At 43.9% G+C, this 23,058-nt stretch overlaps 2 protein-coding genes and 1 pseudogene across 2 annotated transcripts; 2 read left to right on the forward strand and 1 right to left on the reverse strand.

Annotated features, from left to right (window-relative positions):
- Positions 1-200: 200 nt before the first annotated feature.
- Positions 201-8,130, forward strand: LOC133921759 (polyribonucleotide nucleotidyltransferase 2, mitochondrial-like). The gene is made up of 16 exons (XM_062366766.1): positions 201-640; positions 1,321-1,476; positions 1,561-1,731; positions 2,028-2,153; positions 2,224-2,385; positions 2,548-2,667; positions 3,109-3,246; positions 3,423-3,585; positions 4,230-4,355; positions 4,866-4,996; positions 5,121-5,340; positions 5,419-5,490; positions 6,153-6,232; positions 6,380-6,523; positions 6,878-7,558; positions 7,715-8,130. Exons 1-16 carry the CDS (start codon positions 293-295, stop codon positions 7,811-7,813), a joined length of 2,937 nt encoding a protein of 978 aa, XP_062222750.1. The 5' UTR covers positions 201-292; the 3' UTR covers positions 7,814-8,130.
- A 2,124-nt stretch (positions 8,131-10,254) lies between these two features.
- On the forward strand, positions 10,255-13,627 carry LOC133921760 (serine/threonine protein phosphatase 2A 55 kDa regulatory subunit B beta isoform-like). The gene is made up of 14 exons (XM_062366767.1): positions 10,255-10,494; positions 10,580-10,683; positions 10,760-10,855; positions 10,936-11,055; positions 11,181-11,321; positions 11,559-11,650; positions 11,747-11,865; positions 11,978-12,098; positions 12,197-12,323; positions 12,403-12,471; positions 12,628-12,719; positions 12,800-12,877; positions 13,103-13,173; positions 13,281-13,627. The coding sequence occupies exons 1-14, from the start codon at positions 10,311-10,313 to the stop codon at positions 13,418-13,420; spliced, it is 1,554 nt and encodes a 517-aa protein (XP_062222751.1). The 5' UTR covers positions 10,255-10,310; the 3' UTR covers positions 13,421-13,627.
- LOC133922973 (ATP-dependent DNA helicase MER3 homolog) lies at positions 13,576-22,495 on the reverse strand (annotated as a pseudogene).
- Positions 22,496-23,058: the final 563 nt, after the last annotated feature.

Consider the following 23,058-nt stretch of genomic DNA (forward strand, 5'->3'; position numbering starts at 1 on the left):
CGGCGCCGGTGGGAAGAACCGGAGGCTGCGTGGTGCTTTCGTTCGACACGCCTTGAGCGTCGCGAGCCGCCGATCGCGGCGTATACGGTCTAGATCGAGGGATGGACAGAGAACTGGAGAGGGTGCGGTGGTTTCGTCAACTGACAAGTGGGGCCACGGTCCGCAGTGAGACAGACAAGTAGACAACTCCGCCGCACCCGAGGCAAAGACGGCGAGACCCAACCATTTCTTTCGCTTAAACCCTAACCAAAACCCTCTCTTCTGCTCCTACCCCTGCTCGCCGCCCGCCACCATGTCGATGGTGGCCTCCCTCCGCTTCCTGGCGCGCCGCCGCCACCGCCTCCGCCTGCCCGTGGTGTCCCTCGCAGTCCCCAGCAGTCGCGCGGCATTCCTCTCCGGCGCGGCCGAGGAAGAGGCCCCGCTGGCCGCTGCTGACGCGCCGCCGCCGCCGGGGACGAAGGTTCTGGAGAGCTTCCGCGAGGAGTTCGAGATCGGCGGCTGCGCGATCGCCTTCGAGACCGGCAAGGTGGCGCGCTTCGCGAATGGCTCCGTGGTGATCTCCATGGACGACACCCACGTCCTCGCCACCGTCGCCGCCGCCAAGTCCTCTGAGCCCGTCCGGGACTTCCTCCCACTAACTGTACGAAACCTTATCTTACCTGTTTGATGTGATGTGAGTTTAGAGAGCGCTGAATTCTGCTGGGATTTATCCGTGCCCATTTATGCATCTTGCAATTTGATATGGCTATGTGAACATATGCAAACTTTAAGTTGATGTAGCATGTTTGATTTGGATCAGTAACGAAGTTCCAGGTTTTATACTGCCATAATTGTCCCCCTTTTAGTATTCGCTTTTGAGGTTTTATTGATTTGGTTCACATTTTACAAGCATGTTTTTGGATTGCAAAAGCAGTTATAATTATTCTGCTTCTTACTGGTGCTAATGGGGACCCAATTGGCTAAGAAATTGTTGAAACTGAAAATTGATGTCACTCGCCAATTATAATGCTTGGTGTTGGTTGGGAGGATTTTGAGTTGGTCCGGATGATTGCAAAAGCTTCATCTGATAACACTCTAGATGTTTTTTGTAGCTTCTGATATGTTGTTTTATTAGTCCAAATTACTAAAAAAAAATCTGAATGTTGAGAAAAACAGGGTCCAAAAAAGTTTGCTTTTTTGGTGCTGAATTCAAAATGAAAAATTCTATTTCTGCATGTCTTCATCTTTAATGCAACATTTCGTCTTTTATATTTATCCTTTGAGTACTTTTTTGGTGTTTCTTCGCCTTAATGAATACCGTGTTTTCTTTTGTGGCTGTAGGTTGATTATCAAGAGAAACAATATGCTCAAGGTGTTATTCCCACAACATATATGCGCAGGGAAGGTGCCCCTAAGGAAAGAGAACTTCTGTGTGGGCGTATAATTGATCGACCAATAAGACCATTGTTTCCTCCTGGCTTTTACCATGAAGTTCAGGTAATCTTTCTCATGATTCGTCAAATTCTTGAAGTTCATACAATCACTGCAACTCGTTAATAAAGTTATGTCCTGCTTTTCTAGATCATAGTAAATGCTCTTTCCTCAGATGGAAAGCAAGATCCAGATGTCATGGCTGCAAATGCCTCTTCAGCTGCACTTATGCTATCTGATATACCTTGGAATGGTCCGATTGGAGTGATCCGTGTTGGGAGAATTGATGGGACTTTTTTTTTGAATCCAACAGTGGATGAGGTAAATGTCGATTGATTACTACCAGAGAGAATTATTTTGATCTATCCTGAATCATGCATGCATTGTTTCCATGATATTGTACATTCATAGTGCATATGGATCTGATATATCCCAGGAGAGTTTCAAAGCATCATGATGGTCTTCACCCCACCCCTCTTTTCAGGGATAATTGTAGATATCCTTTTTTTGTAGCAAAACTTACTTTATCAGCATATGCGTGGTCATATATGTCCTATATTTCTTGAAATTTTGTTCGGTTGACTCATTTTTGTGTAAAATTTACTGTGCTTTTGCAGTTAGGTTTGAGTGATCTCAATCTTGTTTATGCATGTTCACGGGATAAAACTTTAATGATAGATGTACAAGCTCGTGAAATAACTGAAAGGGATCTTCAGGCAGGGATGAAGCTTGCACATTCTGAGGTATTCTTCTTCATCTTTTACTTCTTGATCCATTGTAAGTATATTCTCAGGTGTTCATTATTATACCCAGGCAGTTAAATGTATCGACCCTCAAATCAGATTGGCTAAGCGAGCTGGCAAAGAGAAGAAAGAATACAAGATATCGCTGATTTCAGATAAATCCTATGAGAAAATTAGAACCTTATCAGAAGCACCCATTGAGGAAGTCTTCACTGATTCAACATATGGCAAGGTGATTATATGTTATCTTATGCTTGGTGGAGGGGGAAGCCAAAACATTCAATCTTGACCAATTTTTTAAGAATCCTTTTGTTTTAGCAGATGCCTGTAAGAAGTTTGAAGCATTTCTTTTTCTTCACGACATGAATTTATTTGCTATTTTCATTTCATGCAGTTTGAGCGGGGAGAAGCCTTAGAAAAGATTACACAATCTGTGAAAGCAAAGCTTGAAGAAGAAAATGATGAGGACAGCCTGAAGTTTCTTTCCAAGGCAGTTGACACAGTGAGAAAACAGGTATACCACATTAATTTCTTCGGCAAACTCTGGCAAAGAAAAATAGAGGAAACAAACTCTTGAGCGTAGAATAAATGCATGCTCTCACATATGTATAGCTTGTAGATATCATGAGTTTGGAATATCAAATGGCTGTGGAATGTTAGGCCTTATGCTGAGGATGCAACCACATAGTTATGCTTATACACCTCCTGCACAAATGATTCTGCCATGATTTCTGAAGATATTGCTAATTTGCTATCCATAAGTATATGGAAATTCTGAATATTGTGCAAATTTTATTTAAGGATGATTTTAATGTGCTGAGATCTCCAAGATCTACAGCTCCCAGCTATACTTGACAGTTGACACCACTTGATGCCCCACTTCGTTCAGTGTTATTTTCTTATTGGATCACTTTTGTTATTCTAATTGACAAGGAAGTCGTGTCCTATTGTGCAGGTTATACGTAACAGAATAATTGAGAAGGGACTTAGAGTAGATGGTAGACAACTTGATGAGGTGAGGCCATTGTACTGCGAAACCAGCACATATCCGATATTGCATGGCTCGGCCCTGTTTTCACGTGGAGATACGCAGGTTCTCTCTCTCTCTCTCTCTCTCTCTCTCTCTCTCTGTGTGTGTTTGTGAGTACAAAATGATACAACAACACATGCGCAAAATATTATTTGTTCATTTCTGTAGGAAACTTCGCAATATTTTTCAATCAAGTTATTGTATATATACTCATGCAAATAACAGTGTTATGTTTGTAGGTTTTATGTACAGTTACCCTTGGTGCTCCTGGTGATGCTCAGCGATTGGATTCAATTGTTGGTCCTCCAACAAAGCGTTTCATGCTTCACTATAGCTTTCCACCATTTTCAATAAATGAAGTTGCCAAACGTGGAGGCTTGAATCGGCGGGAAGTTGGACATGGTGCATACCTTTTCTCCCATGTGATGAATTTGTTTGTCCTGAAGTCTAAGTTAGATATGTCTGATATCCTAGCCTAGTTTGGCTCAGATAGAGGCTTGCCATTGTGATGAAATTATTCTTATGCCACTCCCAATGCGGCATCACGAGCTAATGTCTAAAGGTTGCCGCATCATATAGACACAAAGCAGACATGAACTACAACAATGCATTGTATCTAAAATAGGGTCCACATAATTAATACACATTCTCTTCCCTCGCCTCGCATCATATAAGACATAAGCTACCCCAATGCATGTCTATGCTATGTCCATCTCTTGGATTTTGAGCCAAGCTAATGTCTTATGGAAGACACTAGTTCATTCTCTTTCTTCATTTAATTCCTTGCCACATCATCTTTTGTTCTATGTGGCTACCTAATTAATGCCTAAGACATTGTACACCATGGAGCATTGGGAGTGGCCTTACTTCATTAGTTGTAATAGTGTTAGACTAGCATATAAAGCCTAGGAAACCTTTGCAAAGTGTGGATGAAATGCTTTTCTCCTTCCGTTCTCCTTGTTTAATTTCATCTACCTTGCATTTAACTTCCAATGAAGCAAAACGAATATCAGAAATGTGGCTATTTATTTTGTACCATTGTGCAGGCACTCTTGCCGAGAAAGCATTGCTCGCTGTGCTTCCTCCAGAAAGTGATTTTCCGTATACTGTTCGGCTAAATTCAGAAGTCATGGCCTCTGATGGTTCAACATCAATGGCATCAGTATGTGGAGGTACACCTCTTTTACCTCTTATGATGCTTCTTTTATACTTCAAATGAAACTCTTATGTTCTTTCAGCTGTGGCTTGGAGAAGACATGTTGTGAGAGTTACGCCATCTATTGACATTTCTTAAGGTTCTACAGTTTTTGGCTAGTGGAACTTATCTCTAGGTTGGCAAAACAGAGCCATTCTCTCGTTTGCAGAACCTTAGTTTGCAAGACCATATACTTCACTGCCATAAGAAATATATTGGCGGTCTATTTTTCTCGTTGTAGCAATTAGGAAAGCAAAGCTAGCCATTCGCACTTGCTTAAGTGATTTCTGCCAGAAATTAGTATTGCAAATGATAAACATCTGTTCTATAAATAATGTATTTAGCTTATATTAGTTTCATTAGGTTCGTGTTTGAATCTTGATGTAATTTACCTTTTCAGTGTCATTGTGATATCCTTGAACTGCTAGAAAATTATTTTGTTTCTCAATGTTCTGTTTTTCATGCATTTCTAAATGGTAACTCACAGGAAGCATGGCCTTAATGGATGCTGGGATACCTGTAAGGGAACATGTTGCTGGTGTTTCAGTAGGTCTTGTCAGTAAATTCGACCCAACAACTGGAGATATCTCTAATTATCGTATATTAACGGATATTTTGGTAAGTGTTTTGATGCACTTCATTCTAAAGAATATTCCTGACAAGTCATCCAATTGTATATGTTGCTTCCACAAAATGACAAAACATTGATACTGACGAGAACATGATAATTGATGTTTTTCAGGGTCTTGAAGATCACTTGGGTGACATGGACTTCAAAATTGCAGGAACAAGGAAAGGTATTACCGCTATTCAGCTGGATATAAAACCTGCTGGAATACCATTGGACATAATTTGTGAAAGTTTAGAGCCTGCACGCAAGGCTCGAAATCAAATCCTTGACCGCATGGACCAGGAAATAAGTACTGCACGTGCTATTAATGATGGAAGTGCCCCTCGATTAGGTTTGTTAATGCACTTGCTTTGTTGTTTTTGTGGCTACCCTGATATGATTAAGGTCAGAACTAACCCACTGTTTGCAGCTACACTGAGCTTCAGCAGTGATTCTCTTAGGAAATTGCTTTTCCACAGGAAAAAGATTGAGCAAGAAACAGGTATCAAGCTATCTGTATACCTGCCTTTATGCTCTTGTTTAAGAATGATTGATGCCATCTGACAAGATATTTGTGGATATTCTGATCGTTGTCTGTTGTACACAAAATCATGCTGATGAGTGATGATTTGGAGGTGATTCAGTTTAAGACACGGACAGTGTTTTTGGTGAACCTAGCTGGAAATTATTTTTATTTCCTTTTTTATTGAATTAATAATTGCTTGAGGTGACATTGAGAAATATAATTTTGATAGAGTAGACTAGATGGGGGAGGGGACCATGTATATTTGTAAAGAGCAAGGACAACAAGATTAATTCATCTTCTACCATTAGGTGATTACCGGGTTATGTCCTTTAAGATGCACATTGTGGACTAACTGGGAAAAATCTTGGTAGAGACTGATTCATTTGATATAATGTCGATATATTAGTACTTCATTATGTTTAGGGGCTATCCAATTTTGCCAGTAAGCTATGACCCTTTTATTTTTCGCATTGGCTGTCTCGCTGATGTGGGTTATGGGTTTGCATCTCAGTGTGATGAACCAGTGGCAAAAACAAAATTTCCCAGAAGGTTAACATGGTTAACATGTTCCTAACTACTATGTTCGATTATATTTTCTGCAGCTACTTGTAGTTAATTTCTCTCTTCCATTTTCATAGGTGCACGGGTATCAGTCAATGATGGTACATTCACTATTGTTGCTAAAACCCAACCAATTATGGATAAAGCTATTGAGAAGGTACAAGTGCTATGACACCTGCTTATGAAAGCCTCCAGAATACTTTACACACTGATCTCAGTTCGTGCTAGTCAAAATGTCAAAAATGCAAGTGCTTGGGAGGAACAAGTTTCATATAACGAAGTCTAACCTTGCTCTTTTTTGTAGGTTGAATTTCTTGTGGGCCGTGAAATTGAAGTTGGCAGGACATACAAAGGAATTGTTTCCTCAATTAAAGAGTATGGTGCTTTTGTGGAGTTCAATGGTGGACAACAAGGTCTACTTCACATTTCTGAGTTGTCACATGAACCGGTATTTTTCTTTGATTTCATAATAGATGGTTAAGGCTGATTATGTTCCGTATTTTATTTACTAAGATTGTTTTGATTGGTTCTCGAAAATTGATTGTCTTGGACTGTTCAGTTTTATTCAAATCTCTCAGTACATCACTATAGTTCTAGACTTCTTGCTGAAAGCAGTTGAATATTTGGCTCTCAAACAGGATGAAGTTTCCTTTGTTGAGCTACAGGAAGAGTTTTTGTTGCATCTTACATTATATTGATAACTTCTCAATTGTAACTTGCTGGATTGAATACTGGCAAACAAGCTTTTCATTGGTTATAACTACTATTTGTGTATGTTGATTTGTTGCTTTTCTTCCTGCAGGTGTCGAAAGTCTCAGATGTTGTATCTGTTGGCCAAGTGCTCTCTTTGAGATGTATTGGACAGGATGTTAGGGGTAACATTAAACTTTCACTTAAAGCAACTTTACCCCATCAGCGTAATAAGAAGGATTTGGAAAGTAAAGATACTGATCCTTTGCCAAGTCAAGAAGTTATTGGTTGGGCTGCTGTAGAGAACATGCCCAGCGTGGATGCTGATGCTGAGCCATCCAGTAGCAAACATGAAGATGGCACAACTGAGGAGGCACCTGCATTTTCTACTCCTGTAGTTATAATTCGAAGTGCTGCTGACTGTGATGCGCAAGATGTTAGTCCTAAGAAGCGGGCAAAGGTTGCAAAGTCATCTCCTAGACCATATAAACCAGCCAGCGGACGTCAGGAGGTTAGGACAGCTACAGGTAAGAAAGCCTCAGGTGCAACTCCAACGAGAACTAAGAAAGTAAATGCTGAGGAATCTGGGAGTGATGGGCTGGAAACCAGTGCTTCAGAGGTTCCAGAACAGGATGCTAGCAACACTCTGGACCTGAAGTATTCGAGTCCCAAGAAGTTCCGATCTGGGTCTATGAAGCTGGGTGACGTAGTCACAGCAAAGGTCTACCAGATCCGAGCGTATGGACTAGTACTTGAGTTGAGCGATGGAATGCGCGGAATGCATAAATTTGAGGTAACTTCATACCAACTCTTGTGAAAGCAAGCTGATCTTCTCTTTGTTCATACTGCCAGTATGCAACCACTATATCGTAGATTGTTAACCCTTGCATCTTTTTTCCCCCCTTTTCTATGTACCTTCGTTACTGAAAGTCTGGACAATCTATTGCAGGCAAATGGTGAAAAGGACTTCAAGGTTGGACAGGAACTGCTTGTGAAATGTGCAAGTTTCAACGCGAAGGGAATTCCGGTCTTCTCGGTGCTGGACTAGTACGTAGCTAGCCATTTTGAAGTGGATAAGCTTTCCACTGGAGTACTACAGAGAGTCAGAGAGAGACACGCCTGTAAATGTTGGCTGCCTCGACCTCTGTCAGAAAGCTTGCAAAGTTTTGTTCTTTTACGGCCGTCATGATCGTTGTCCTGATCTGTCTCCCATCAAACATGCAGCCATGCATAGAGCGGAGGTAAATTTTGGTCCAGCGATTCACATGAAAAGTGTATAGCGTACGAGTGGTACTAGGTGTCCAAAACCCGCTGCAGCATTTGTATATTATTGACAATGTTGCTTATTTATACTGATTAAAATAATCTAAACCATGAATCCCTGGAAGGTAAAAGAAAAGAGAAAGCCGATTTGAATTTTGAATTTCTGGATTTTCCGGAGGCGATTTTCCGGGTGACAAGGCAGCCGGCCGCACCAATCCTGATCCACTGGCCGGCGAGTGGTGTCAACTTTTGGATCCCCGCTGCTTCCCAATTGTGATGATCTTGTCGATCTAGGAGGCGGGGTGGTCCGTCTGGGTGATTCCAGGGGTGGGAGTCAAATTCTAATGTCGCTGGTCTGGCCTCGGCATGATGAATCGTCACTCACCTTAGCGGTCACCCATGGCCCTTGCGCGCCTATCCCATCACTGGCACCAGGCTCATTTGAGGCTACTGAGGCCTTAGATGACCCGGACACCAATTCGTCATCGACAGATGAATTGGTCCAGGCAATGTCGAGAGCCACTTACTCAATGGAGGATTTGTTGTAGACGGAGGAATAGTTACATCTCTTGGCGTCTGGATCTGAATCCAGGAGCAAGGGCAAGTTGGCAAGATCCGGGACACTGGCGTTTAAAATCATAGACGATATGGTGAAGCAAAGGAAGCCTTGGCATGGACCTCTGCTGAAGCCGCTGATATCGCCGTCGACTACGCTCGGCGACATTGTCACCAAGGACCTGCGTGAGAAGATGTCTGGACCTCAAAGCAAGGGCTCGAGCATGTGGTTTTATTGCCGACATTGCTCCAGGAGCTCGCCCAAGAAGGCCACTCTTGCGACGATTCTGACGGGCGAATGCCCCCAGGACCGCCATTCAGTTGCCTCCAACTTTGACCCATTGTTGGGTGAGAAACAAGAAGGTAATCATCATGTGATGACATTCCATGTGCATCCCCTCTCTGATGCTAATCAAGCAAGTGACGAGGGGATTGTGGAGAGGGATCTGAAAGTTTAAAGAAATACTCCAAACTCGGTCATTCTGCATTTGGAAACAAGAATCAAGCCGAGGGAGAAGGATTGGGTTGACATCAGTGGGCGATTTTGGAATTGCTCTCAATTCGGTCTGCTATCTTCTTCTCCGATCAGGCAAACATCCTCCAATTTTCTAGCCAGCGAAAGACATATGCCCAAGCTCTCATAGCTGGATGTTTCTGCCCCAAAGAATTTGGTTCTTCGTCGGGCTCCGGGGCGAGACCAGGAGGATCTACCATTGCCGGGAATAGTGGTCCTCTTCCAGGGGGCTAGGGTGAGTTGAATCGGGATGCCAAAGGCATTTTTCAGTAAACAAACCTTTGGACCCTCGTGTGGTCTCAGCAAGCAGGGGTCTCACAATCAAGATGATGCATCAAGGCCGCCCAGGTTTTCTTCATTCAGTGAAGTCGCCTCCAGTGGTGGTTTCGGCGGTCAATCAGGCCCAGGAGCGCTACACAGCGGCTCATTCTCTTTCGGGGTTTTAGAGTCAAGGAGGCTGCCGGTGGGAATGAGCAAAGCAATTGCGCGCTCTGGTGGGCATGGTCGGGGCATCAATACAGGTATGGCTCGGCCAACGTCATCATTGAACCAGATGCCCCTGCTCGCAAAGGAATTTGTTGATAACAACCAAGGAAATAAACCTCATACTATTTTCGATGCAAAACAAAGGGACACATTCAAGATGAATGCAAGGAGGTTATTTACTGTGTCATCTACGACAAGGACCACAAGACATCAAAGTGCTCTATACTCAAGATCACCAAACCTAATACATCGCTATTTAGTTTTGGTGCGAGTAAACTAGGGTTCTTGCAGCTGCCAGTGGTCACCGGCAAAGGTATTGTAGCAGATCCTTCACCAAAGGTTCTGATCAAAGTTTCGGAGGGAAGTCTCTCGACTGCGGTTGTACATAATGAGGATTAGACTGGAAATAGGAGGCAATTGCACAGGGTGATGGAAACTTTTTTGTGGTCTTTCCATCTGAGGAAGAGCTTCATAAGATGGTGGGCATCGTTCCGTCACGTAGCAGATCCGTATTGTCAAGTATGCGAGATAGACGTAGCATGGACCGTTGCCACGGCAAGATGCACGGCTGTGATGCACCTAACCGGGAAGAAGGCGCAACAAAGAACAATATGACGATAATAACAGGTGAGTGGCTATGGATGCTCTAAAACCAGACAACCTGTGCAACACCACAAATCCCAATACATAATCGTTACAGAGGATCACTAGCGTATAGGTTGCAACGATGAGCAACACCGGCAGGAGGCGGACCACGAGCCCCATAGCTCCTTCCCCGATCTCCTCCTGGTCCTCTTCCGGCTCCCAAGAACCGCGGTCCTCCCAGCTCCCCCACTGGAAGTTCTCCCAGGTCCTCGGCGAACTGCCGCCGGCGGCAGGAGGCCAGCACAACGGTGCTCTCCGAGATGACGGTGCGGCGACACCTATCATTATCAATGCCAAACGTCAGGGCCACATATTTGTTGAACTAATCGGTGCTTGCGCGCGTGTTTGCAGCGGATGCAATCTCGGCTATCGAGTTCGACGGCCGGGGCGAGTACCTGGCAGCCGGTGACCACGCCGGACGCGTCATCCTCTTCCGAAGGACCGACGAAGACGACGTAAGAGTCCTACATCTCAGGCACTAACCTCTGGTTCTTGCATACACGGGCTGACCCGGAATTTTCCGACGTGCAGACGCGGTCACTGGCGGAGATGGAGCGCACAGACTACGCCGGAGCACCGCCGCCGAGGTACAGCTACGTGACGGAGTTCCAGAGCCACGAGCAGGAGGTGAGCCACCGATCGAGCTGTTTATATGAGTTGGGATAGGTGTGAATTGTCGTGCATCTTGTTGATCCCTGCTGGTACAGTTTGACGTTCTGCACAGCCTGGAGATCGGCGAGAAGATCAAGAGGGTGAGGTGGTGCGCGCGGCCGAACAGCTCCCTGTTCATGCTCGCAACGAATGATCGCACCGTCAAGCTCTGGAAGGTACGTACGTATATTGATCACGGGTTCACGGCGTTGATGCTCCGCGATATTCTGATACACGACCAATCCATGCGAGTTTAGTCTTTCGAAGTACTGGAGTATAATGTTCTGTAGCTTCAGGGCAGGTCTCCGAGCACAAGGCGAAGAAAGGGAACGATCAGCCGCGACGGGGCACTCCGGCGTTAGCTCTGCAAGAACCATACTCTGAGTGGGCAGCCAAAAAAACGAGGAGTTTGTCTCCAGACCCTGCGGAGCATTCTGAACAGGTATACCCTCTGCAGCATTGCTATGTTGCAATTTTTCGATAAAGAAAGCTTTATTGGCTCTCAATATCGTATTAAGATCGACACATATTAAGAGTACACTTTTGATCTTTACATAGCTAAGATACATACGGTGCAACAAAACAAAAAACTAAAAGGAAAAAAAACAAAATATTGGTTTATTATGGAGGAGCATGCTCATTTCATATATATCCTGTGTTGTCATGGTTGATCAATCAGGTGGGTGATGTCGGCGCTGGGTACTCTACGAGGTGTCGGAGAGTCTTCGCTCGTGCTCACGAGTACAACATCAACTCTATTTCGAACAACTGGTTGATCGATCCGGTTCTCAGCTTGTTCATTTCTGCCTGAAGGCTACGCATGGCATGATGGCCAGGTGATGATGTTTGACGCTTGTCCACGTGCAGTGACGGGGAGACGTTCGTGTCCGCGGACGACCTGAGGATCAACCTGTGGCACCTGGATGTCACGGGCCAGTGCTTCAACATCGTCGACATGAAGCCCGCGGACATGGAGGATCTCGTAGGTGATTTGGTTGATTTTTCTTATCATCCGAAGCACTAAAATGTCACCGTGTCACGTGAACAGCGAAAGGAATCAGGCGCTGACGTTACTTTGATGGCTCCATGAATCTGCAGAGGTTATCACCTCGGCCGAGTTCCACCCGTCTTCCTGCGGCCTGCTGGCGTACGGCAGCTCGAGGGGCCTCGTCCGGCTGGTCGACCTGCGGCTGTCGGCGCTGTGCGATCACGTGAGAATGTGAGTCCTTTCGCAACCCCTCGATCTCAACTGTCCAGGCCAGAGCAGGTTTACCGAAGCATAGCTTACTTCTTCTGAAGCTGTTTCTCGTTGAACAGATTCCAAGATCGCGAGAACCGCATTCAGCCTAAGACATTTTTCACCGAGATAATCTCTTGCATCACCGACTTGAAATTTACTAGCGATGGAAGTTATCTTCTAGCTCGCGACTACATGAATCTCAAGGTGCTATGAGTTACAAGTACCAGATGTACACCTAGCTACCCATTCCCATTGCAGCGCCCTGAAACCTCACCGTTTGCAGCTCTGGGACTTGCGCGTGGAGAGCGCCCCTGTCGCCACTTACAAGGTGCACGAATTCCTTCGTCCAAAGGTACGTACAAAATCGACCCATCGTAGAAATATTTCACTATCAAACATCGCATCTCCAATTAGAACTGTCCAAATCCTAAGACCCTTTTTTGTTTCAAAATAGAAGTAAAAACAAAGTACTTCAAAAAATTGGTCTGTCTGTGTTTTGGTGCTGCAGCTGTCGGAGCTGTACAACGACGATTACATTTTCGACAGATTCAACTGCTGCGCAAGCAAGGACGGGAACTACTTCGCTACCGGATCTTACAGGTTTCTACAGCTGAAACACATAAACATCGAATGTATGTTCTTGGCCATTTCCTCATCAATCTTCTGGTTCTTGTGGTAAGCAATACGTTCAAAGTTTTCTCCCGTAGTGCTGCAAATACGAGCGGGACTGCGTTGGAAGCTAGCACCAACCCTTACAGGTATGCACAATGCTGTGCACCGCTCTGTTCTCATCTCCTCACTTTGAGAGAACAATCAAGTGTCATGATGTTTATGTTGGAAAGTCATATTGCGTTGGTATTCACAAACGCTAATAAACTCTGCGGGGCTAGTTCTTGCTGTCAAATGGCCTCAAACTCCAAAAAATCGCATGACTAATATGGTGGAAGATTTGGCTCCTACTTAACCCTACACTTTGTCCACAGGATACAATCATACACTCCTACAAAGCTTCCAGCGCTGCTCAGCAATCTTGCTCTCGGAGTTCACAGAAAAGGTTGGGAAAGAGTTCGCCATGTTTTCCATGTGTGCTTTCAGCTCAGTCTCGGCTAGAGACTATTACTGAAGCTCATAATGTGCGGTGGAAAATCTCTTGTCCCGCAGGTCAGGATGGTCCAAGATCAGACGGCAGGGAGGAAACTCCATGCAACATGGCATCAAAGGTGACACGCCTGGCGTGGCACCCGACGGAAAACTTCATCGTTTGTGCAGCCAATAACAGCTTGTACATGTACCATACATAGGCACACACTCGTATAGTCGTATCATATAGAGAGAGTACAAATTACACAGATGCATTTGTAACTATTGATGCAAAAAAAAAAAAAAATGCTTCGCCAGGTTACAGTGCGTGTTTCGAGCACAGTACTGAACTGCCCTGTACAAGATCTACAGCAGATCAGAGAAAGGAAAAGACACTCTTGAAACCAAAAAAAGACTCCCCGCTCTCACTGCCCTTTGCGTTCCCCAATATATCCTAGCAATAGTCCTAAATATCAAAGGGTTGATCTGTGGCTCGGACTTGCTTAGTGCATTGCGTCGCCTGGAAACATGGAAGGGGACTTGCTGAAGCAGAATATGCTCTTCTCAGATGGGCTGTCACTTTTAGCTGCAACTTGGAGAGAGCTTTCATCTGGAGTTCTGATCGGGATCTTTCACCTACAAACCGAAGAGAGCTTTCGCCTGGTGTTGTGCTCAGCATCTTGCTCTCTTTAGATGGGCTGTCCTTTTTGCCTGCAAACAGAACGCGGTTCTTTTCTGAAGTTCTAGTTAGGATCCTGCGACACTTCTCAGCAGTATTGGTTGGAGAGAGCCTAGGCTCAATAGGTTCAGAATCCATTGGCGTGACCTCGTCTGCATGCAGACTGCTCTGCTCTACTCCAGACTGGTCCCTTGATGTCTTCATCTTCTTCAGTACGAGAGGTTCATAAGAGCTATCCATGGATTTCGATAGCATCAGAGTGGGAAAGTCTTTAGATTTCTTACGTATGTGATAAAAATCGTGTTATTTGTGGCATTTTGCATCCTGCCTCTGCTGGTTCAGAAATCGACGTGGCTTGTATATCTAAGCATGATAATGCACACTGCAGATTAAGCACTTACAGTGAAGCCAGGTTGTTAAATTTTCTGGTGCCCAGCGCATTATCAGCTTTCTCTGGAGCACTGACAGCAGCAGCATCTTCTATGACGTATACCTCTTTGGAGAGTGGGCTCTGTCTAGTGTGGGATTGAGATTGGTTTGGTCGAGTTGTCAGCTAACCAAACAAATATCTGCAGGGAGACTGTACACGGGTTCAGTCTTATTTATCCCATGCTCTTTGGTCACTTGCAGATTAGCTTCCCTGCTGACTACATGCTTCTTGTGGACATCAAGACCAACTTCACCATAGAATGGCAAACATGAACTATGTGAGCATATACATGATAGGTGCATTGATATTTGATGGAAAGTATTCTCCATTGGTGTTATTACCGTATTCTTCAAATATCAGATCAACCTTCAGAGTAACCCGTGCATTCTGGGGGCAGGGCACAAAAACTTTCACAGAACATGGGCTGCATTTTAACAATTGGCTAGCAATTAACTCTGAACAACTTAGATTAAACATCGGTATCTGAGAGTGCAGATAGATACTTCTATAATGGTCATTGTCGCATGTGTTATAGTTTGAGTGTCAAGGGTAGAAATGATGACTTGTGTTGTCAAGTCGGGTGGGTTAAATATTAATCTGAATAATGTTCTATGCAACATGAACCGGTTTGAGTAATTTTTGTAGCAACTTTGATCATAGGGATCTAGACAGGTTGATTTGATTAGTATGGCTGCTGTGTGCGCATTGGGTGATGTGCAAATACCTACTGTAGATCCTAAGGACCGGTTTGTGAAGCTTGTAATCCGACATAACAGTGCAACCACGATGTTTATATGAGTACAGCTTGACTAATTAATTAGATGTCCTTCTTATTCTGTACGCACCAGTGGACGGTTGAGTGGCACAAGAAAGGACATCTGCAGTGGATGGAATCCTTGTTAGCGATGAAACCTTAGTGTGTGCATATAGATTTGGAAGTGCTTTGTAAACGGCTTGTAATGAGACCCCAGTTCTACACCCCGGAAGTGTAAAGAAAAATGGGAATCACAAGTAGTGGGTAAAGTGTGCAAACTCTGCAGAGTATAAAACTAATCGATCAGCCGTGCTCACGATCAAGAGCAGGCTTGCACTTCTTCATAATTAATGGGGACCTTGGATGGTTAGTTTTTGGTAGTTAGGTGATGGAACCCCGATGAGTGGGTAGCCGAATATGGGATATCTGGTGAGTCTGATAGTCAGATAGAATCCGATGAGCTGTCCCTTTAATATTGGTGTCATCACACATAGTAAATAGATTTGCTATGTCTTTTGAGTCCTAGATTTAAATGGTATAGATGCAGTCAACCTGAATCAAGCCTTCTTTGTCTTAATCCTTCATGTCATATTTCCCCACACTTGCTGAGTACTCTATGTACTCACGCTTGCTTTCTCCCAACCTCTTGATGCTGCTCAAAAGGTGAGTAGGACATCCCGACCGATGGAGCTGAGTTTTAGGAGAAAGAGACCTGAAGACCATGTCGTAGGCTGACGCTCCCTCGGACAACGCATGTGGATGTATGGAAGGCCCGCTATCGCTGGAGGTTATCATAGTGTTTTCTTTAAGAGCTTCGATCTCTTTGTAATGAACTTTATCATTATGTAATGACACTGTTATGTTATCACTTATGAAATCACTGCATGTATGAAAATTTAATCCTGGTATACATGTGGAATGCATCTGGTTTGTTCTCTTGAAAATCGGGTATGACAGAGGTGATATCAGAGCCGTGTTGACCGTAGGGCGCAAGCCTAGTAAGAAATGGTCGTTATTAAGGACATATCTCTGTTAAAAACTAGTTCCTAAAATCTTTTACTCGACCAGTGTCGTTTCTGTTCCACTTTCAATTGCTATTGTTTATAAAATCTTTTTAAAATGATTACCGACTCATCCCTCTCTTTCAAAATGTTAGATGGTCCGCATGAAGCAGACGCCCCGCAAGCAGGTTGGAGGCTTCGTTCCTGCTAGAGCTCACACATATGCTACTTGGGCGTTCCAACCACCCGCGGAGTTCCACACTTCTAGACTGCAGACAGGGGAGTTCCCTCGCAAGCTTTGGACGATTCTCAAGGGTCTGGGCTATCAGGAGGCCCTGATCTACAAGGGAATCAGGACCCCGCTCAGTAGCCATGGGTACGTTTGGATGGTGGAGGTAATCGTCTTTGAGAAGCAACCGGACGACGATGGCCATAGGGTGAGCAAGATCCATTCAGCCCTCACATCGAGAGAGACTTTTGCAGCTGGGATATGTGATGTAGCTCGACAAGCACTTTCACTCATCTATGCAGAGTACCATGGCACCCTTCAGACTACGCAGTACAGCTTCTACCCACAACGTAGAAGTGGCAGCATGGAGGTCATCTTTGCTGGCACCAACAGGGAGGGTGACACTAGACTGGTGGAGCAGGTTCACCTCACAAACATCTTGACTCAGGAGCTGGACAGAGCCCTTGACGAGTTACACAACGCGCACCTGAGGCTCGCCGAGGTAGAGGAGAGAATTCGCACCCTTCAGGCGATGATGACTAACGACTCAGAGGAGGAACTAGAGGAGAGGCTCGAGCCAGAGTTGCCCCGCTCTCCCTCCCGCAAGAACCTCCGCCTTGAAGCCGCTCTGCGTGTTGCACCACAGGACCTTTCAGAGGGTGGCGATAGTTTCTGAACTAGCAGTTTTTCCCAATAGCAGCTTAGCGTCGTTTAGAGTCGTTTGTTTCATGATATAATGGTCCTGCTTGTTTTCGATGTTGTGAACTTGGGTGTTAGGTTTGCTTTGTGTGTGTGTCGATGCGATGTGAAAGTTTGTCTTTCGCAGTTGTATCCGTCTTCTATCTATATATATTAGCTTATGAGTTCTTCGTTATGCGTCATCTATCCTTGCCCTGTTCTCATATCCTAATCTCATGTTCTTGCAACCATCAGATGGTAAACACGAGGAATGTGAACAATGCTAGCACCGACAGGAACAACACTCAGGGCGGTAACCCCAATGCTCACCCCCAGGACGACAACCCGGACACGTTTCCCTCTTGGAACAGACGAACCAACCGGAACCCTGTGAACCCAATGCAGATGATAGCCGTGCAGACTCAGATTCTACAGGGACTAGCGCAGGCCGTGGCAAGACTTCAACAGGCACCGCCACCGTCATCGCAAATGCAGCCGCAGAACAAGCTAAAGGACTTCCTAAGCACCAAGCCACCTACTTTTGCACAGGCAGTCGAGCCAATGGATGCTAGAGATTGGCTCAAAACAATTGAAGGCAAGCTGCAGATTTCTCAATGCATCGACAGGGAAAGAATCCTCTTCGCTTCTCACCAGCTTGTAGGACCAACTTCAGATTAGTGAGTAGCTTACACTGCAGCCCACGATGACCTCCAAGAAATTACCTAGAGGGAATTAAAGGATAGCTTCTGCAAGAACCACGTGCCAGCAGGGGAAGTGAAACTGAAACGGAGAGAGTTTCTTGGATTAAAGCAAGGCCCATGTTAGTGCGTGAATACCTTACCAAATTCACACAGCTATCCCGTTATGCCCTCGGAGATATCGACGCGGATGAAAAGAAACAAGACTGTTTCTTGGAAGGTTTGAACCCTGGACTTCAGGAGAAACTGCAGAACTGGAACACAAAGCTGGGCTCATTAGGTATCAATTGCTTTGGAGATGACTGGTGACAACGAATTCTACAACAGTAAAGACATACACGACGCTGAGTCGTCATGGTATAAGAGACGGTGGATTAGCTTTCTTCAGTGACATTGCTCTGGTCCTTATTGATGAAGTTAATCTTCTCAATGATCCGCGTGGAGCTGCCTTGGAAGCAGTTGTCAGTAGAATAAAAATGCTTTCCCGAGCTATCAACATGAAATATGCTCCTTTGGCAAATGTTCGATTCATAGCTATTTCTGTCAATATCCCTAATATTGAGGACATAGGTTTGTAACTCTGTGCAGCACGTTCTCAGCATACCATTTACATCGCCATATCATGCTCTGGTAAAGGAACTTATGTTTCCCATTAACATTTTAAAATCTCAGCGGAGTGGCTCCTAGCAACCCCTGAAGAAATCAAAAGGTGGCTAACTGCAGCATGTTCCTTTTGCAGATTTGGAGAAGAAATGAGACCAGTGAAGTTGACAACCAAGGTCTTCGGTATGATTTTTCTTTTTTGATGGGAGGTCTTTGGTATGATTGAGATTTCTTATATATTAGAATCTGGATAAGCACATGCCAAGTGCTCAAGTCTGTAGAAAAAAAAACTAACGCAATACTTTACCCATCCTTAGGATTGATTATCATGAAGCTGCTCAAACCTAGTTATGCTGCATGCAAACGGTTCTGCTAATCTGGCAGTAAATGCTTTCCTTACATGTGTTGCCTTGAAGGATTAACCCCAAGTGATTGAAGGCTAGGTTCTTCCAGGTTTTATCAATAATAGTTTCAGTGTTTTCCTACGCCACGTGTTTCAAGTTACATTTGATTTACTTATGCCAAAGCACCTCTTGTACAGCATAGCCACAACTTTCTCGCAGTCATGCAATGGTTTTAGAATAAACCTGTAGTTTTTTATGCCACTAGGTAAAATTATGAACATATAAACTTGTTATATTAACTGCGTAGCATCTTCCCAATGATCTTTTAGCTTCCACTTCGTCAACAATTGGTATGTTGCCAATTCTTTCCTTTCTTTTTACTGTGCTATTGAGGTTATGCTCCAGCTAAAAATGACTTCCTGTTTGAGAGGATATGCATCTTTACTATTCAAGATATCCTATCTTCGCAATTGTTCTGCATCTCCCTGAGTTGTATCATACTGTGCCAAACACTTTTCAGAAAAAAAAATTGGAGTTTGTATGGAATCAAATCTGACTAAATTCTCTTTGTTTCTTTCAACTTGCAGAGGCTGCAAAATTTCATTTTCGGTAAGTAACATCTTCCCATCCCTCAATTGCATTGCATGCATGCAAGTTACAGTATCGTAATTTTAGTACTAAAAATATAAATCAAATATAGATTACAGATATACTGATGCAACATTCAAGAGGGAAGTCTGCTCTTGTTTTCTGTTCTACCAGAAAAGGTGCACAAGAAGCAGCACAGTGTCTTTCACAAACTGGAGCATCGCTTGGCTATTCCAATCCATTTATGAAATCAATGCAGCAGTACGAACATCTAAAGGAGGCTTCTGTCACCCGGTTTTCAAGAGAACAAACTAGATACGTTCCACATATATATTAGGATCAATTTTCCATACATGCGATGACTTAATATTTTATGAACCTTATCGTTATGCAATGACATTGTTATTTTATCACTTATGAAGTCACCGCATATATGGTAAATTGATCCTAGCATATATATGGAATGCATCTAATTTGTTCTCTTGAAAACCGGGTGACAGAAGCCTCCTTTAGATGTTCGTACTGCTGCATTGATTTCATAAATGGATTGGAATAGCCAAGCGATGCTCCAGTTTGTGAAAGACACTGTGCTGCTTCTTGTGCACCTTTTCTGGTAGAACAGAAAACAAGAGCAAACTTCCCTCTTGAATGTTGCATTAGTATATCTGTAATCTATATTTGATTTCTATTTTTAGTACTAAAATTACGATACTGTAACTTGCATGCAATGCAATTGAGGGATGGGAAGATGTTACTTACCGAAAATGAAACTTTGCAACCTCTGCAAGTTGAAAGAAACAAAGAGAATTTAATCAAATTTGATTCCATACAAACTCCAACTTTTTTTCTGAAAAGTGTTTGGCACAGTATGATACAACTCAGGGAGATGCAGAACAATTGCGAAGATAGGATATCTTGAATAGTAAAGATGCATATCCTCTCAAACAGGAAGTCATTTTTAGCTGGAGCATAACCTCAATAGCACAGTAAAAAGAAAGGAAAGAATTGACAACATACCAATTGCTGACGAAGTGGAAGCTAAAAGATCATTGGGAAGATGCTACGCAGTTAATACAACAAGTTTATATGTTCATAATTTTACCTAGTGGCATAAAAAACTACAGGTTTATTCTAAAACCATTGCATGACTGCGAGAAAGTTGTGGCCATGCTGTACAAGAGGTGCTTTGGCATAAGTAAATCAAATGTAACTTGAAACACGTGGCGTAGGAAAACACTGAAACTATTATTGATAAAACCTGGAAGAACCTAGCCTTCAATCACTTAGGGTTAATCCTTCAAGGCAACACATGTAAGGAAAGCATTTACTGCCAGATTAGCAGAACCATTTGCATGCAGCATAACTAGGTTTGAGCAGCTTCATGATAACCAATCCTAAGGGTGGGTAAAGTATTGCATTAGTTTTTTTTCTACAGACTTGAGTACTTGGCATGTGCTTATCCAGATTCTAATATATAAGAAATCTTAATCATACCAAAGACCTCCCATCAAAAAAGAAAAATCATACCGAAGACCTTGGTTGTCAACTTCACTGGTCTCATTTCTTCTCCAAATCTGCAAAAGGAACATGCTGCAGTTAGTCACCTTTTGATTTCTTCAGGGGGCTGCTAGGAGCCACTCCGCTGAGATTTTAAAATGTTAATGGGAAACATAAGTTCCTTTACCAGAGCATGATATGGCGATGTAAATGGTATGCTGAGAACGTGCTGCACAGAGTTACAAACCTATGTCCTCAATATTAGGGATACTGGCAGAAATAGCTATGAATCGAACATTTGCCAAAGAAACATATTTCATGTTGATAGCTCGGGAAAGCATTTTTATTCTACTGACAACTGCTTCCAAGGCAGCTCCACGCGGATCATTGGGAAGATGAACTTCATCAATAAGGACCAGAGCAATGTCACTGAAGAAAGCTAATCCACCGTCTCTTATACCATGACGACTCATAGAATCAAACTTCTGCATGTATTACAGTGTCGGTAAGAAAACAGGGAATTGGTTAGCAAATGTGGTGGCCATCATTTTAACTCAGCACAGAGCAAAACAAGTAGCGACATAGACCTCAGGAGAGGTGAGGATCAAATCAGCGTTGTGTATGTCTTTACTGTTGTAGAATTCGTTGTCACCAGTCATCTCCAAGCAATTGATACCCAATGAGCCCAGCTTTGTGTTCCAGTCCCGCAGCTTCTCCTGCACCAACGCCTTGGAGGGAGCAATGTAGATCTGCCATGTTGCCCCAGTGAAGCACACAATGAAAACATACACTCCGAATCCTGAAATTCCAATTACATTCTAAGTCCCAATGCTTTTGGAGGAAAGGCAGTTGGAATTCGGCACATACTGTTTTCAGAGTTCCTTTAATCAAATTGAACCTCCAGTCTGGTGAGAGGAGCCTCAGAATGCAGAGCTCAAACAGCACGGTCTTCCCACTCCCAGTAGGTGCGGAGATAACTATGTTCACATCCGAGGAGAAGCAAACATGGAAGCACTCGCTTTGCCAGGAATTGAAGTATCTGCAGAGAAGCCAAAAATGTTACTGTAAATCTCATCCGCACACCATGGACAATCATTAATGCCTAATTTAGTGATTTTGCCTTCCCCATAATTTCAAGTCGTTGACCTACCACAATCGTATCGTGCACTAAGCGAGGCTACTCAAAGTTTCAAGCCATCTACTCAATTCGAATCATTTACATGCGGGTTCTGCGATCACGCAACCAAACACAACATGTGCAGAAATACAAACACCCAAAAAATGCGCGGAGTTCGAATGATCGGCGCATGCGTTCGCACCTGAACCCGAACACGGGGCGGAACGGCGGGGGCAGGTCGGAGACACACTGCAGCGCGTACGGGTCCGCTAGAGATCCCATCGCCGTAGGAGTTCCTAGAAAACAGGAGCGCACGAATTCGCCTCCTGCAGAATCCGAGCGATCGGGGGTGAGAAATCCGTGCAGAGGAGTATCGTCGAACACATGGCGCGCGGTGCCGCACCGGCTGGGATTTCGCCGCCGAATCGGGTGCCGCGAGCGAGGTAGGAGACGAGTGGAGGAGGGGGAGCTTACTCGCCGGTGGAAATCGGATCGGAGGAGACGGCGACGAAAGGCAGGAGAGGCTGCTGAGGAGATGGCGGAGAGAAGAGAGAGGGTCAGAGGAGCGCCTGCTTGCTTCGCGAGGGGGCTGAGCGCTTGAGCGGGAGGAGACGAAGGACGCGCGCGGATGCTTATGCTGTCTCGAGGAGGAGGTGAGCCGTTGTGCGGAGGAAGCAATTCGAATTTTGCCGTGGATTTTGTAGGCGGGTGGCGTCGTTTGGCACGGCTCCGGCTGCTCCCGTGCCAAAAAGGTCAGGTCCTTGAGAAATTCTACCGTATAACCTTACACAAATTTGTATAACCAACCAATAAAAACTTAATGTTAGAAGTAATGAAAAATTTGACAAAAATATAATAGCATAGAACATGCTATCATCTATTCATCCACCATCTCATAAACTTTTAGCTCAAGCAACAACTTGTATGAAGAGAGAGAAAAAAAGAGAAATTTCATCTGTGAATAGTAGCTCGGTATGAATCACTTAATTTTCTTTTTTTTTCTCCCTATACAGGTTGTTATTTAACATCAAATTTTACGAGATGATAGCATTCTCTATACTATTATATTTTTGTTGAAATTTTTTACAACTCATAACATGAGTTTCGATCGGTTGGTTACAAAAATTGATTTGTGTAACGGTTACACAAAAGAAATTTTTCAGGTCCAGCGATTGTTGAAAAAATAGTATTTTTAGATTTAATTTAATTCAATTCCTAAATATAATATGAAAAAAATAGAT

Source organism: Phragmites australis, chromosome 6 (assembly GCF_958298935.1).
Source record: "Phragmites australis chromosome 6, lpPhrAust1.1, whole genome shotgun sequence".
Lineage (NCBI taxonomy): Eukaryota > Viridiplantae > Streptophyta > Magnoliopsida > Poales > Poaceae > Phragmites > Phragmites australis.

Bases quoted from the DNA above. Each gene is read 5' to 3' on its own strand.
- LOC133921759 (XM_062366766.1), top strand. From the start codon at position 293: ATGTCGATGGTGGCCTCCCTCCGCTTCCTGGCGCGCCGCCGCCACCGC. The intron at 2,386-2,547 runs GTGATTATATGT...CATTTCATGCAG, and splicing joins CTGATTCAACATATGGCAAG to TTTGAGCGGGGAGAAGCCTT. The intron at 3,586-4,229 runs GTGCATACCTTT...ACCATTGTGCAG, and splicing joins TCGGCGGGAAGTTGGACATG to GCACTCTTGCCGAGAAAGCA.
- LOC133921760 (XM_062366767.1), top strand. From the start codon at position 10,311: ATGAGCAACACCGGCAGGAGGCGGACCACGAGCCCCATAGCTCCTTCC. The intron at 12,324-12,402 runs GTGCTATGAGTT...CACCGTTTGCAG, and splicing joins GCGACTACATGAATCTCAAG to CTCTGGGACTTGCGCGTGGA. The intron at 12,472-12,627 runs GTACGTACAAAA...TTGGTGCTGCAG, and splicing joins ACGAATTCCTTCGTCCAAAG to CTGTCGGAGCTGTACAACGA.